General features: G+C 33.1%; 1 protein-coding gene across 1 annotated transcript in view; it reads right to left on the reverse strand.

The window, feature by feature from the left end:
* Positions 1-2,792: 2,792 nt before the first annotated feature.
* Positions 2,793-16,819, reverse strand: part of LOC110454673 (cytochrome P450 3A8-like) — a 30,936-nt gene continuing 16,909 nt past the window's right edge. Inside the window, exons 10-13 of the mRNA XM_021504316.1 lie at positions 4,458-4,546; positions 3,935-4,072; positions 3,149-3,311; positions 2,793-2,870 (exon numbers count right to left, since the gene is read on the reverse strand). Coding sequence (XP_021359991.1) covers positions 2,793-2,870; positions 3,149-3,311; positions 3,935-4,072; positions 4,458-4,546 — 468 coding nt within the window. The remainder of the gene's footprint in view (positions 2,871-3,148; positions 3,312-3,934; positions 4,073-4,457; positions 4,547-16,819) is intronic.

The following is a 16,819-nucleotide window of genomic DNA, read 5'->3' on the forward strand; positions in this document are numbered from 1 at the left end:
AATGAGTATATAAGTGTAGTTAATGATGATCCTCCCAGTAGTTTCTGAGAAAACCTCCGGACAAGTTCATGGCGGAAGAAGAAGAAGAAGAAGAAGAACACAGAAGAACTAGTACTAATTGTAACGGATGGCCGTTACAGAAGTCCCCCACCGACCCCTGTCGGACTTAGGCAAAATCAGACAACAGATAAATTGCGACCAATAAGAGGACTCCAATTTGTTACCATGGCAACTGAGCTGTTCGAAACTGTTACCATTGTGTTTTGCATCCCTTTAAACCCCTATGCACCAATATTGGGCAGAATCAGACAACATTTAAATTTCCACCAATCAGAGGGCCAAATTTCGTTACCATGGCAACTGAGTTGTTCGAAACTGTTACCAATGTGTTTGGCATCGCTAAAAAACCTTATGTACTTTTTTTGGACAGAATCAGACAACTTCTTAGTTTCGACCAATCAGAGGCCACCATTTCGTTATCATGGTAACTGAGCTTTTCGAAACTGTTACCATTGTGTTCGGCATCACTCAAAACCTTTATGTACTGATTCCGGGGACAATCGGACAACATCTATATTTGGACCAATCAGAACCCAGTATATGGTGGCCATTTTGTCAAATTAGAAAACAAATGTCGCAGTTGAGTTTGCAATGCCATATTACACATACATACTAAATTTAAACTAAATCGAACTACAACGGAGCTTCGACTAATCAGAAACCAGTATATGGCATCCATTTTGTTTAATTAGAAACCGGATGTCATAGTTGTGTTTGCGGTACCATCATACACCTACATGCCAAATTTGGATTGCATTGGAAAATATATGTAAAACATGTAAAAATAGGATAGGTGACATTGGCTAACCTTAGCGAACACCTTAAGAAATTTTAAATTCCCAAAAATTTCAAAAATTCATGGCGGCCATCTCTGACTTCCAGTCGAGATGAAAATAGCTTGTTGCACACCTAGACCCCCTAATGAGTATATGTGTGTAGTTTCATGATTATCCGCCCAGTAGTTTCTGAGAAAACCTCCGGACAAGTTCATGGCTGAAGAAGAAGAAGAAGAAGAAGAGGAAGAAGAAGAAGAAGAAGAAGAAGAACACAGAAGAATAATAATAATAACTAGTACTAATTGTAACGGATGGCCGTTACAGAACCCCCCCAACGACCCCTGTTGGACTTAGGCAAAATCAGACAACAGCTACATTGCGACCAATAAGAGGACTCCAATTTCGTTACCATGGCAACTGAGTTGTTCGAAACTGTCACCAATGTGTTTGGCATCGCTAAAAACCCTTATGTACTTATTTTGGACAGAATCAGACAACTTCTTAATTTCGACCAATCAGAGGCCACCATTTCATTATCATGATAACTGAGCTTTTCGAAACTGTTACCATTGTGTTCGGCATCACTCAAAACCCTTATGAACCGATTCCGGGGACAATCAGACAACATCTATATTTGGACAAATCAGAACCCAGTATATGGTGGCCATTTTGTCAAATGAGAAAACAAATGTCGCAGTTGAGTTTGCAATGCCATATTACACCTACATGATAAATTTGAACGAACTCGAACTACAACGGAGCTTCGACCAATCAGTAACCAGTATATGGCAGCCATTTTGTCTAATTAGAGAACGGATGTCATAGTTGAGATCGCGATACCATCATACACCTACATGCCAAATTTGGAATGCATTGGAAAATATCTTTAAAACATGTAAAATAGGATAGGTGGCATAGGCTATCTTTGGCGAACACCTTTAGAAATTTGATATACCCAAAAATTTGAAAAATTCATGGCGGCCATATTGGACTTCCGTTCGATATAAAAATAGCCTGTTGCACACCAAGACCCCCTAATGAGTATATGTGTGTAGTTTCATGATGATCCGCCCAGTAGTTTCTGAGAAAACCTCCGGACAAGTTCATGGCTGAAGAAGAAGAAGAAGAAGAAAAAGAAGAAGAAGAAGAACACAGAAGAAGAAGAAGAACACAGAAGCCATATAGTTACAATAATGCCATTTAGTTACAATAATGCCATATAGTAACAATAATGCCTTTTTTGACATTTTTACTATTTGTCGACAGTGTTTTTGTTTCACATGTTCATAAACCTTATCATACTAAAATGATGCAAATTTACTTTTAGATTGTTACATGTGTACGTTAATTATATCAGTAAAACAATAATACTGGTGAAAATTGAACAAACATCAAACACTATCCAGTATGTTATTTTATTTCTATGTTATTTTATTCCATGTGGACCAGGAAGCATTGTATATTTCATTTCCATGTCGATATTTAATGGATAAAACCAAATTCCAAATGGCATTTTGTTTGTCCTGCAATAATATATATTTCACTTAAATGTGTTTTAATTCCGATTTCTCTATAATAATGATGTAATTTGTAAGTGTTTCATATTTTTTATTATATAAAATGATGTGAATCTTTTTGCAGGTGCAAAGTTGCGCATGGAATAGGATTTAAGACAAGGATTTTCTTTATTAATTTTCCTGTCTTTCAACCTCTTAACAAAAACATCGTCATGTCTATACAATGCGAATTATCTTCAATTATCGTACAAATAGAATTGTCAGGATCTATCTTAGCACTTTAAATAAAAATTGACTATCTCTCAATTACTTCAAAAAGGTTATATTACAATGTTTTAAATAATAAACAAGATTTGCAACATTGTTGACCAGGTAAAGTTTGAAATTGCATTCGGGATGTTATAAACAAGAGTGTTCACTGTCCGAAACATCTGTTATCTCACTTTATCTGTTCCAGCTTCAACCATGCACTTACAGGTTTCAGGAGGTTAGACTTGTCTTTCATTATCAGAGGTATCTGTAAAAGATAAAAACACAAATCCTTATTATCGATTTCCAAGTACTTTGTTGATCGTTCTGAAACCTATTGCATTTTCATTTTGATTGTATGAGACATTAGAAAAACGAACATTACATTATTAATGTATGCAAGATGAACATCGAATCACCATTTAGTTCATTAACAGTATCTACAGAACACTGCAAACCATTGACAAGGTCTTTTGGTTCGATGTTTCAGTAATTTTATTATATTTCTTCGATTATGATTACTAATACGTGTTCATATATACGTACTTCAGTTTTGCTTCCGACACACATTTTGAAGTTACGCACGATATGAGCTGTAGCCATTTTAGTCTCCATTAAAGCAAGTCGCATGCCGACACAGTTTCTGGGTCCATATCCAAAAGGTAGAAAATCCATTGGATCGTGCTTATCTCTCTCAGATGCCGAAAACCTGAATATCAAAGAAGAGCGGTATGTATTGTGTCTCATACCCCGATACAAATTAAAATACCACCAAAGCTTGTCACAAAACATAATTGAATACTGTGAAAATGTATAGAACATGGCCCGAAAATTGTGTGTGTGTGTGTTTCAGGGGAACATTTAAAGTCATAAGACGTGATTGTTTGGAAATACTCATCCCCTGACAAACTTAATGCAGAAGTGTAAGCGCTATGGAGCTGTTCAAATGTCTTAGTAGGATCATGTCGTAAATATGCAACTTCAAAACCTCCTCTTTTGAACAAGCTGCAACGCTAATGGTCAGATTTGCAGATATGTTCCCATTCCCAGGGGATCGTGAGTGTGAGGCCTGAACAAGTCATAAGTCACAATATTTTGTACACCCCAAGCATCATGACGGACAAGATAGTACTACTAACAGTCTCTTCCATTTATGATGCATGATTTGTCACAGGAAGATTACCCTAGTCTAATGTTACAGCATTTTAATTGATTTTAGCCTGTGTATGTACATGTATATACATATGCGTTGGTACTAATTAGCGTATTGAATAAAGTAATTCATTCATAATGTACATAAGTGTCTCTATCTATTGTTTGGGACATATTCACCTTTCTGGATTGAAAACAACGGGTTTTTCCCAAACCTCCGGATCATGCTGCATTGCAAGTATTGGTACAGTCACCGTCATCCCAGCTGGTATCGTAATGTCATTGACCTTTGTAGTTTTGACACACATTCTGTTTACTCTGTAATTACAATACTGACAAATTGATAAGATTGATCTATAAATGCACATGTTCCATTGATAATCATGTTCTAGAAATGACTTATAAACTCATTCAGGCTTGCATAAAACATAAAACATAATCGTTAAAGAAAGAATCGGAAAAAGTGTCAAGAAGACAGGAAAGTGAACCTAATACGTACATATATAAATTTTAGTAAAAGATAAAGTATCCCGGAAATGAATAACACTGCACCATACAGCTGTTTCTTCCTTCTAGGACTCATCGGTGCTAAACTGTTTATATAGAAGGGGAGGTAACTTGTTTCGTAAAATATTCTGAAATTTCAAAATTACACAATTATGTAACTATACTGAATTTTCCCATAAAACGGCTGTTCACCTACCTCATTGCTGGAGGGTACATTCGCAGTGTCTCGTTCATACACATGTCGAGATAATGAAGTTTTTTGACGTTTTCAAAGTCAATTACTTCCTGTAATAATTTAACAGAGTGTCTACTCATTATATCATTCTGTAAGATAAACTGAATATAACTGTTGAAATATGTCATGCCCTAAACTTTTCGTTCTGTTTATGAGGAACAAACCCACTGGTAATAGTGTTTTACGTGATAGTTAACATTTATAGGAAAACAAACATTGAATGGCATATTTGCATCTATGTGTATTAATCAATATATCGGTCACGCTTTTAATATCAGATTATGCAGCAATTTTGAAAAAAAATAAGCAAGCGTAAAGTAGTATAGTCATTATGTAGTTCACCATGTCACCTAGGACATGTTAAGAATAAAAAGATCTATTTGAATTAATGATGTTTGTTTTCAAAGCTGTGTCATTCAAATATATCGTACGTCAAATGTCCTACAAGAACAGTTCAATACTTATACTTACGTTTTCTCTGACTTTTATGTATCTTTTTAATTTATAAGTTATCTTAAATTTAAAATTCCCGCCTTATTGACAGTCCACACAAATATGTTCAATAGCTGGAACAGCGTGTTGTTGCATGCTGATTGGCAAACAAATAGTGCTTTAAAAAAATCAACTTGAATTTTATTCCACAATTTAGTATCAATACAAATGCGCATGATATGTCTTTAGGGTGATTTAATTTGTCAATTGAAATCTGAGATTTGAAATTGTTTTGATATTTAACCCGGAACAAATTTCGCGTAAAGATAAATACAGTCAACACCGTTATCCGACCTTGCCCGACCCGTATGGAAGGGGATCACCGCCATAATTATTTTTTATAGAATTAGTTACTTCTTGGTTTGAACCTAATTCTATGTTCATTTGTATTAATTCCTAGTTGATAAGTGGGTTTTTTTTCCATTCTATGTACATTTGTGTTGTTGCACTCGTTTACATATCTTTTTTTGTTTTTTGTTGTTGTTGTTGTAAATACTGGTTTTATATACGTCTCTGTGCTAGTCAAAGTAGTTTTAGTATTCTTTTTTTTTTCTTTTTTTTTCTTTTCACAAGTTTTATTGATATATAAAACAACAACAACATAAACGTCCACTCACTCACCAACATTGTGATGCCATTACCTCAATCATCATCATCATCATCATCATCATCTCACATACATTGTGATGTTATAACCTTCATCATCATCATCATCATCATCATCAACATCATCGACATCATCATCATCATCATCATCTTACATACATTGTGATGTTATTACCTCCATCATCCTCATCATCATCATCATCATCATCATTCATCATCAACAACATCAACATCATCATCATCATCATCATCATCATCATCATCATCATCATCATCACACATACATTGTGATATTATAACCTCCATCATCATCATTATCATCATTCATCATCATCATCATCATCATCATCATCATCATCATCTCACATACATTGTGACGTTATTACCTCCATCATCCTCCTCATCATCATTATTCATCATCAACATCATCATCATCATCATCATCATCATCATCATCTCACATACATTGTGATGTTATTACCTCCATCATCCTCCAGATCATCATTATTCATCATCAACATCATCAACATCATCATCATCATCATCATCATCATCATCATCATCATCATCATCATCACCATCATCTCACATACATTTTGATGTTATTACCTCCATCATCATCATTATCATCATTCATCATCAGCATCATCATCATCATCAACATCCATCATCATCATCATCATTCATTATCAACATCATCAACATCATCATCCTCCATTCATGTATGATGAAATGATTTCATATATTATAAGTTGCATCACAACATTAACACATACATAATCGCCCTTACTCACACCCACCCATACACACACTCTTACATACAAACACAAACAAGTAAGGAATCATAGAATCATAGAAATGCAAAAAAAAATGAAAAGCTACTAAAAACTGTAAACTAAAATTACATGAATCAGTTCAGAGAGAGAGAGAGAGAATAGAGAGAGCGAGAGAGAGAGAGAGAGAGAGAGAGAGGGTGGGGATGGACTATTATATTTTTGAGCTCAAGCTTATGAATGTATGGATAAGTGTAATAGAAGAAAATTATTGATTTTATAATTCATTTCCAAAGCCCAGGAGACAGCTATCAGAATATTATTTTTACAAAACAAGAAGTTTTTCCCATTTTTTCCATTCCTTTTCAAACTTCTCTCTATAAGTTTCTCCTTTGCTATTTGCTATAAATCTTTGTATATTATGGTAGTCTTTTATTGTGTTAACCAATGCATTTATATTTAAGGAGCTATGAAGACAACGCATTTTATATACATATTGTTTAATTATAATGAGTATCTCATTATCAATTCTACCATTAACATTTTGTGTAAGAAATCCAAATAAATAAGATTCTTTATTAAAATCAAAAGGAATAATGAGTGCATCCAAAAGAGTTTCAAAACTAATAAGAAGATTCTGAGTCTCTTGACATTCCCATAAAATATGGGTAATAGTTTCAATCTCAGAATTGCAAAGTGTACACATAGGAGATACAACTATTCGAGTTTTAAAAAGGAAAGAATTTGTTGTCAGAATATGGTGATTTATTCTATACTGAAACCACTGAAATTTTGTATTAGTAGTTATAGCAAAGGGAAGCTTAAAAATCTGATGCCAAGAAAAGTTACTAAAATCAAAGACTCTATTCCATTTCTTCTGTCCTGATGGAACAATGTTATTTTTTACCAGGATACTATAAAAATGTTTGGAACCTTTAGACTTTTTAAAGAATGGTTCTAAGTGTGTAGGAATAAAAGGACATAACAGTCTTAATTTAGGAAAATCTGGATTAGAGTTGAAATGTTTTACTGCAGAAAGAACACTGTGATATTGGAGAAAATTAGTCTGTATTTGATAAGTTTGAGTGAATTCTTGAACTGTATAAAAGGAACCAGAATTATAGTCTTTAATCAGGTCATTTATATTAATAACTCCTTTTTTATACCAATCCTTAATGAAAATTGACCTTCTATCAATAATAATTTTGTCATTATACCATAAGGGGGTCTTCAAGTATACCTCATTTTTGTTAATATTAATTTCATTTGCATGATACAAGTTTTTACAAGCTTTCAAAACATCAGTCCAGAACTTGTTTTTACATTTTTTTTCACATAGCTTTATATAATCTGAACCACAATTTGCCAACATGTCTATATTAACATATGTTTTTAAAATTGCTTGCCATTTAGATGTACATTGAAATATTCTTCTAATCCAACCTAATTTGAGTGAGTCTATAAAAGTTTTGATGTTGATCATGTTTAACCCACCATTAATGAAGTCTTGAATAACAACTTCTCTCTTTACTTTATCCACTTTACTGTTCCACAAGAACTCATAAATTATAGAATTCAGTTTACAAAGAAACTTTTCCTCTGGATTTGGCAGCGAGATAAATAAATGATTAAATTGTGAAACCAAAATTGATTTTATTATGTTTATTTTACCAATTGGTGTTAATATTCTCCTTTTCCATGATCTGATAAGTGATTTAAGTTTTGTTATTTTTTTATCAAAGTTCAGTTTAGGTATCTCATGTAAATTAACGTGAAATTCAATGCCAAGAAGTGTGAAGTTTTCCCTACCCCATTGTAAGTCGAGTTCTGGAAGGAATTTATCTGAGCTAAATTTTTTATTGCCAATCCAGACCACTTGAGTTTTTGAAATATTCATTTTCAATCCTGATATACTTGCATAGAAATTAAGTTCAGTAATAGCTTCCTGCAGTGATCTTTCTGTACCATCAAGTGCAAGTGCAGTGTCATCCGCATATTGTGATAGAAGTATAGGACAGTTATCAACATTAATACCCTTAATTTTATTATTGTTTCTTAGTTTTATAGCTAAAATTTCAGCACTCGTTTACATATCTATTGCGTGTTCATTCCATGCTATTCCAGTTTTACCGATCGCGATTTCGACATCATTTACGATGGAGCGCCGCTTGTCGTCTTAATGAGGAACTAAAATTCTAGAATTGATTCTAGAATTTATTCTAGAATTTTAGTTCTCATTAAGACAACAGCCGGCGCTTAAATCGCCAACGAAATTCGCGGAAAATAATGCTCGCTCCCTTAAACCGGAAACATACCCGATTGTGGCAGTAGATTTGGAAAATGCAGTCGACAGTGCGGTAAGTCTTGGTTATGACATCAATTGAACTGTAATCTATGTAGCTTTGAGCCAAAATTGTTTGTAGCGTAGCAGAAAATCGTCATATTTATAGTTAGGATGTCGTAGCCATAACGAAATCCCACATAAGTATTTGGTAACTGGCAAAATGTCAACCCTGCACATAGGGGCTCGTTACAAATGCATGTCTGAAATACAGAACTGATATTGGTGCTGTCATAGCCTGACAAAGGGAAAAGTCGGTCTTGGAAGGTTGCGACACTTTAAATACGTTGTGTAGAAAGTAAAACTTTGATATCAAATATCCAATCACTAAACGTCACAATTGACGGAGGCCCCGTAACATAAAGATGAAGAAGAAATGTTTGAAATTCTGACTGTAAATTGAGATAAAAATCATATAAAAAATAAGGGTATTAGTACAAAAAAGTAGCAATACCCTTGTATATATGATTTTTATCTCAATATTTACAATAATGATTTCAAATACCTGGGAACCATATAACGTTATACATTGTTTTCCTTTGTGTGCTTCATAATTAGTTTTGATAAATTTGAGAATTGGATGCAAATTTCATATTCAGAACAGCATACAGTGATCAGCTAATTAAAACTAACAGCCTGAAACAGAGCTTTACACGTCCTAAAATTAGCAAAAGAAATCAAGATTTATTTTTTCCCCTGTTATTAGATCGTGATGACCTCAGATTATGCCTCATTCGAGGAAAATTTGCATAACCCTGGCCTAACCATATGCATTTGTTGCAGATGTCATATAAAAACTTGTCTCATATAGGAGATGATAAATCTATAGCTATAGTTCATGGGAACAGTGGTTATCGAATGATATTGGATGTCAATATTGCTCACCAATTATCAAACATATTTTTGATTTAATTTAAGTAGAAGTACTTGTTTTAAGTCGTTATCATTTTTTTTCATGTGCATTATGTACAACATTTAGCAAATATTACTGAAATCTCAATTACATATTTGTTGTAGCCTAGGTCTGGTTCGGTCAGCATGAAGTGTTATGAAATGCCAGTTTGCCAACCTGATCACTGGTTTTTGACAGCAGATCGTCTACTCCCTTGATACCCTGAACAACTCCTACAGTGAAGAGGCATTTTCTGAACAATGGAGGTATTGCATATAAAAATATATCATGTTTCACAATGTTTGAAACTGTTTATATTTTCTTAAGAACCGGGGAATGAATCTTTTAAACTTGGTAAGCATCAACCTTGGTGTTCACTTGTCCTGAAGTCGAACGGCTCAGTGGATTTTGACTACATTTGGCCTGGAGTTCGAGTATCCTTGGTCAAAGGGGACCCAATTTTGTATAACCAGAGGGTGTGACCATCCTGGGGGCAGAGGAGCGGGGTCCAATAGGGGGAAATATATTTTTTTAATTTATTTTTTATTCATTTTCAAATTTTTTACATGACATGATACAACACATACATGATTGTTAAGCTGTTAAAACTTCTTAAGAGTTGTTGTTAATAATTCATTTTTAATTCACAATGAATATATAATTGTCAAGCATGTACCTATATACAGAGACAAAAAATTATTAGCACACAGACACACATACACTTACAGTTTAACACTCACACAAATTAATATATAAATAAATTATTAATAAATAAATGGTATTCGTGACATTAGGTATACAGACAAAAATAAAATGCACAAAAAAGACAAAGGACAAGACATGTGGGACAAAACAAGGACAAGGGAAACCTAGGTCAGAGAGATGATATATTAATTTCTTTTAATTTTTAAATTTGCAACCAGTGAAGTATTTGTGTGTTAATCTGTAGTTTTATTTCTAATGTTACTTTTAGATATTAGAATTTGTGAGCTTTTAAATCGAATTTGATATGATTTTTTAGACCATTCAGATTGAGTTCTATTTCTAGGCATTTTGATTTATATATGTATTGTTTTACCGTGAGTAATATCAAGTTATCCAAGTTGAACTTTGTATATTTATTAATTTTCTTGCCAAAGATAAATTCTTTTTTATTAAATCGAAGACCAAGATTTTTACCAATAATTGTAATTCTTATATTTTCTATCAAATTAGATACCTTTTCACAATCCCATAATATATGTGATATTGTTTCTGGATGAGTTTACAAAAAGTGTACATATAATTATCCAATTTACCAATTTGAAATAAAAAAAAATGTTTGTGGTTAGGATTCTATGATTTATTCTGAATTGTAACCATTGTAGTCTGGAAATGGTACAGGTATTGAAAGGATATTTGTATATATTTTCCATGTTTCTTCATCAATATTGAAATTTTGATTCCATTTATTATGGGCGGTGGGTTTAACTTCATTTTTGATTAATATGGTATATCTTTCACGAGCTCCTTTTTTACATCTTATCATTAGCTTGAGATTTATGGGTATACTTGGTAACATAATATTTTTTTCTGAATCGAAAGCTTGGCGGTTCTTCCTTATGTACTGACCTATAACATTATTCAGACTCTGATAACTTAAGAAATTAGCACGAATGTTAAATTTTTCACAAAATTCTTCTAAGCTGTATAAAGATCTATCTTTTTTAATAATGTTATGGATAAAATGTACCCATTGTTTGTACCATGTATTATTGAAGATAACTTTTCGATCTATTTTTATTTCACTGTTAAACCATATTGGATTTTCACTAATATTTGTTTTGTATATTTCGCTTGCATTGATAGTTTTATACCAGGCATCCAAAACATCTTTCCAAAATACATTTTATACAATTTTTTGATATTTCTTTCAATTTCTCTATTCCAATATTTGCTAATTTCTGTTTATCAAATAACGATTCCACAACAATACCCCAATTTCCTAGTTTACTATATATCCTTCTGATCCAAGTTGCTTTAAGAGCAGTTATGAAAGATTTTAGATGTTTCATTTTAAGCCCCCCTTCTTGATATTTTTTTATTATTATATCCCTTTTTACCTGATCTGGTTTACCATTCCATAGAAAATTGTACAATGTATTATTAATTTGTTTAATATATAAGTCATCAGGATCGGGAAGCGATATAAACAAATGATTAAACTGAGATATTAGTAGTATTTTGCCTATTGGTGTAAGTATTATTTTGTTCCAGACAGATATTAAAGACTTTAGTTTTGCAAGCTTTTTGTCGAAATTCAGTTTGATTATTCTGTGTAGGTCTACATCGTATTCTATGCCTAATAGGGTGAAGCGTGTACTTCCCCATTTTAAGTCAAAATTTGTAGTAAAAGTGTTTTCACTGTATTTTTTTGCTGCCAATCCATACTTCCTGGGTCTTGGAGAAGTTCATTTTTAGTCCAGAAATACTAGCAAAGTAGTAAAGAGCTTTAAAGTTTCATCTAAAGATTTTTTTGAACCATCTAGAATAACAGATGTGTCATCAGCAAATTGTGATAAGAGGATTTCCTTTTCCCTGATAAGTATTCCTTTGATATTTTTATTATTTTTCAAAATTATTGATAGAATTTCAGCACATAAAATGAAAATATATGAAGATATCGGATCCCCCTGACGACAGCCCCGTTCTATATTATTATTTTTTTGTTAGATTCCCCCCTATATTTACTGCTGAGTGTGTATTATTCTGAAAAAGTTTTAACCATTTGATAATATTCGGGCCAAAATTAAAATACTTCAATGTTTTACTGATAAAATTCCATGACACAGAGTCGAACGCTTTTTCAAAATCAATTAAACGTAATAGTCCAGGTATATTATTATCTTCTGTATACTGCATAACATCATAAATCAAGCGTGTGTTTTCTCCTATATATCTACCAGGAATAAAGCCAGTTTGGGTATTACTGATTAATTTACTTATAACATTTTTGAATCTCTCAGCTATTGCACCAGATGCTAATTTTTAGATATTATTTAGAAGTGTTATAGGTCTCCAATTATTTAATTTATTACGAGGTTTATAACCTTTTGGAATGCAAGTTATAATTCCCTGTTTTTGTGTTACTGAAAGTTCGGATATACTATAATTGTAATTTAATGATCTTATAATAAATGGTCCTACTTGCTTCCAAAATATTTTTAAAAATTCAACTGTAAAACCATCGGAACCGGGGCTTTTTATTTTTTTATTTTTAAAAGTGTGTTTGTTAATTCATTTATAGTAAGTGGGCCTTCAATATTTAATGATTCATTGGCAGATAGTTTGGGTACAGTGTATGATTCTAGAAGTAATTCAAGATTAACATTTTTAAGTGAATCGAGTTCTTTGTATAAGGTTCTGTAGTAATTTTCAGTTTCTTATAAAATTTCAGTTTGGTCAGATATTATTGTCCCATCATCTTTGGTTATATTTGGAATAATTTTACTGGTATAGTTGCGAGATTCTAAATTACAAAAGTATTTGGTTGGTTTCTCCCCCTCCCCTATCCATTTTGCCCTTGAACGTATCATATTTCCTGTAATTTTGTGCTTTCTTATTTCTTCCAATTCCTTTTTTTATCATCTAACTCATTTAAAAATGTGTTGTTAGGTCCTGTTTTTTTCTAAATTCCTAATTTCATTGATTAAAGTTTTCTCTCTCTCGTTAGATTTTTTTTTAATGTGGCTTGAATATGAAATTGTTTTACCCCTAATTTCCATCATAAGAGTTTCTAAGAAAAGCTGATCGTTAATGGTAAATGCTTTATCATTTAAAGGTATATTATTGATATTATTTATGTTATAAACGGGTATCGAGTACTGCAGGTTGACATTATCTATTGCTGATTTAATAATATTTAAAAATTCAGCATCAAATAAAAGAGAGTTATTAAATTTCAATATACCTTTTCCCCGTATGAAGTTATTCAAAGACAAGTGTATGTTAGAGAAAGAATGATCAGTGCGGTAACCTGGTTTGATTATTGAAGATGTGAGACTTGGTAGTAAACTGTCTGATATTAAGATATATTCTAATCTTGCTTGTTTGTGTGGGTTGTTCTTACGCCATGTGTATCTTTTGGTCTCGGGGTTCTTTTTCTCTAATGGTGTCTATTAAACTAAATTCGTCTTTCAATACCAAAACTTTATTTCTTGCATTTGGGTTATTTATATTTCTATATTAATGAACTTGTAAGTCACTCTTTTTAATATAGTAATAATTATAGTTATCACAATCTAATTTAGGATCGAAAATCATATTAAAGTCTCCACACAATATATATTTTATTATTTTCCATGTCTTCTATTATATTTTAAATTTCATCATAAAAAGACGGTTGGTCAGTATTGGGTCCATATAATGTTATTAAAGTAATTTTCTCTCCCTGAATTCGCACATCTAATGCTAGTATATTACCATTTACGTCTCTTCTTTCTTGTAAGACTTGATATTCAAAGTTATTATTAAAAAGTATAGCAGTTCCCCTAGAATTTGAATTAAATGAATTAAAATACAGTCTACTCCCCAGTTTGAACGAATGATCTTTTCCTTATCAGCTGTAAAATGCGTAACTTGCAGACAATATATGTATATTGTTTCGTTTTTAGGTAAGAAAACACGTCTTTTTGTTTAGAAAAATCTCCAAGACCCTGGCAGTTGGCAGATAGAATATTTAAACTTTCAATGACAGACGCAGCGCATGGTGCAGTGACTGACCTAGGTTTACAACACATATGAACACAAAAGGAAACACACTTACATTAAACAAGCATATAAACAATGTCATGATATATCAGGTCAGCAGATGGTGCAGTGACTGACCTAGGTTTACAACACATATGAACACAAAAGGAAACACACTTACATTAAACAAGCATATAAACAATGGCATGGTATATCAGGTCAGCAGATGGCCAGAACTCGAGAACCCACCCCTCCCTCATAGTTGAGTTTCTAAGCGTCTATATGATTCAGGTTTTTTTTCGGTGCGTTCGTGTACAAAGTTTAACATAAAAAATACTGTTTTGATGTAGCTTTTGGTTAATATCGCTTATACTGTGAAGTATGTATATCGTTTCCGAAAAAAATGTGTGATTAAATAGACAAAGACAGAGAATGACCATATGGAACCGGTTGATAACGGGAAATATTTATGTTTAAATTATTCTCTTTCAATATGCTGAGAGACAGAGCCTTTAGTTGCAGTATATGATGTATTTAATCAGAATATGTTCCCGTGGTTGTTTAAATATCCAGTTGAGGGATTCAGGCCCTCTAGGCCTCTTGTTTGTCTCTTTATTTTTTTTACATCTAATGGTACAGTTGTGGGACCGCACCACGCACCAAAAATAGCGTGCGCACGCCGTGCATACATCGTTCACACACCGTCCGCACATCGTCCACACATGGTGCGCACAACTGTGCGATTTAGCAATCGTTCGCCCCGTTGTGCGCTTCTCTCCGCACAACTGTGCGATTTGGTATCATTTGTAGATCAAAATTACGGAATGACAAAAATACGGAAGGCTTGTATGCGATAATGTACACTGTGTATATATCTGTAATTTCTCATCACAATAATCAAGATTATACAATTTCACAATGCGTGTTACACAGTATTACAGCGACCGTTAGGCTGTCAAGAATGGGTTTGGCTCCAAGGTAACAGAACAGGTAAATAACAATTTTATGAGTGTCCGGAGTTTTACCTGACCAGTGCCTGACACACAGAGCTGATATGCGATACCGTTTGACCGTAATGAATAGTATTTGTTATTTGCATTCGCTTGCCTATAGCTCCCCTTCACCTGGATTTTCACACCCCGGCCTTACCCGACGAGTTACGTAAATGCCCCAGGCGGGGAGAAAACTACGGTCCAGGTACATGTACAAAGTGGTTATGTTTACCTGTATACGGGATTGTGTTGTAATTTTACATGTGTCGATTAAGTTTGTTTAAAAACACAGAAAACACAATTCCTAAATATAAGAATATATTGACAGAAAGATAAGTTTATAGATGTTGCTAGAATATAGAAACATACGTAAATATCAAGTTTATATGTTTAAACACGAAACCGTATAAATCGTTAAGGCATTCCTCAATTTACACCAACCACGATTGTTATCGCACAACGACCGTCCATCGTGCGCACATATGTGCGCAAGCAATGATCGTTCAGCTTTTTATCGTTCGCCCATTGTGCACACACCGTTCACACACCGTGCACACATCGTGCGCACACCGCACATCGTGTAACGTTGTGCGATCCCACAACTGTAACTAGTGATAGGCCAATACTTGATAATATAACTCAAAATTGATCAGCTTGGTTTTTTTTTAATTATTGATTACGGGTACAAATGCCATAATTTGATCTGTCCATTACTGAACTCAAGTGTCAAATGTATATTGTAAGTCTGAGCTTTTTATTTTGTTAAAGGCTTAACAAAACAAATCAGGTTGGCTTCATGTTACATGTTAAAAGTGCTTCCTTGAATTTTTACCAAAATAATAGGTAGGCATAAAAAAAATAGGATGGTTTCCTGTTACATGTCTGAACAAAAAATATGAATTAGGGTTGGGTACATGTAGTTACAAATGTAATGTTTTTTTCTTTTTTCCCACAACGCTTATGTAGGAAGTGATCCTGACTATAATATAGAGGAGGCACAAATCATTAGGGAGGGTAACTGGAAACAAACAACATTTCTTGTTTGGCTCAATATTTATTATATGATTGATGTTATAGTTAATTATGTAAAATACTGAAGCAGGAAACCTAATGTATAGTTAACAACTCTGTCTATTGATTCAGTAATTAAGCACCATAAAAGTATAGACTTTATAATTATGCAATCATTCAGCCATCAGTTTACTACTTCCAGTAAACTGACCATCGGATATGCTTTTGAAACCAGATGCCTGTCACTTAGGTGACATTTAATACAAAGACATATTAAACACACTACAATTAAACGGCATGCTGATCAACAAAAGAATTTAATATTTTGTTTAGTTACCTAAATGGAATGTCAAGATTTATATGGATAACCCGTCATAGTTTTAACTTGTTATTTGAATTGTCCTCTTTATTTAGCGACATCCTCGAGACACAACAACAGAAGCTTTCTAAAGACATGCAAACCATGAGATGGAAACTTGCTTTGTAAT

The sequence above is a fragment of the Mizuhopecten yessoensis genome, unplaced genomic scaffold (genome assembly GCF_002113885.1).
Source record: "Mizuhopecten yessoensis strain PY_sf001 unplaced genomic scaffold, ASM211388v2 scaffold8009, whole genome shotgun sequence".
Taxonomy (NCBI): domain Eukaryota; kingdom Metazoa; phylum Mollusca; class Bivalvia; order Pectinida; family Pectinidae; genus Mizuhopecten; species Mizuhopecten yessoensis.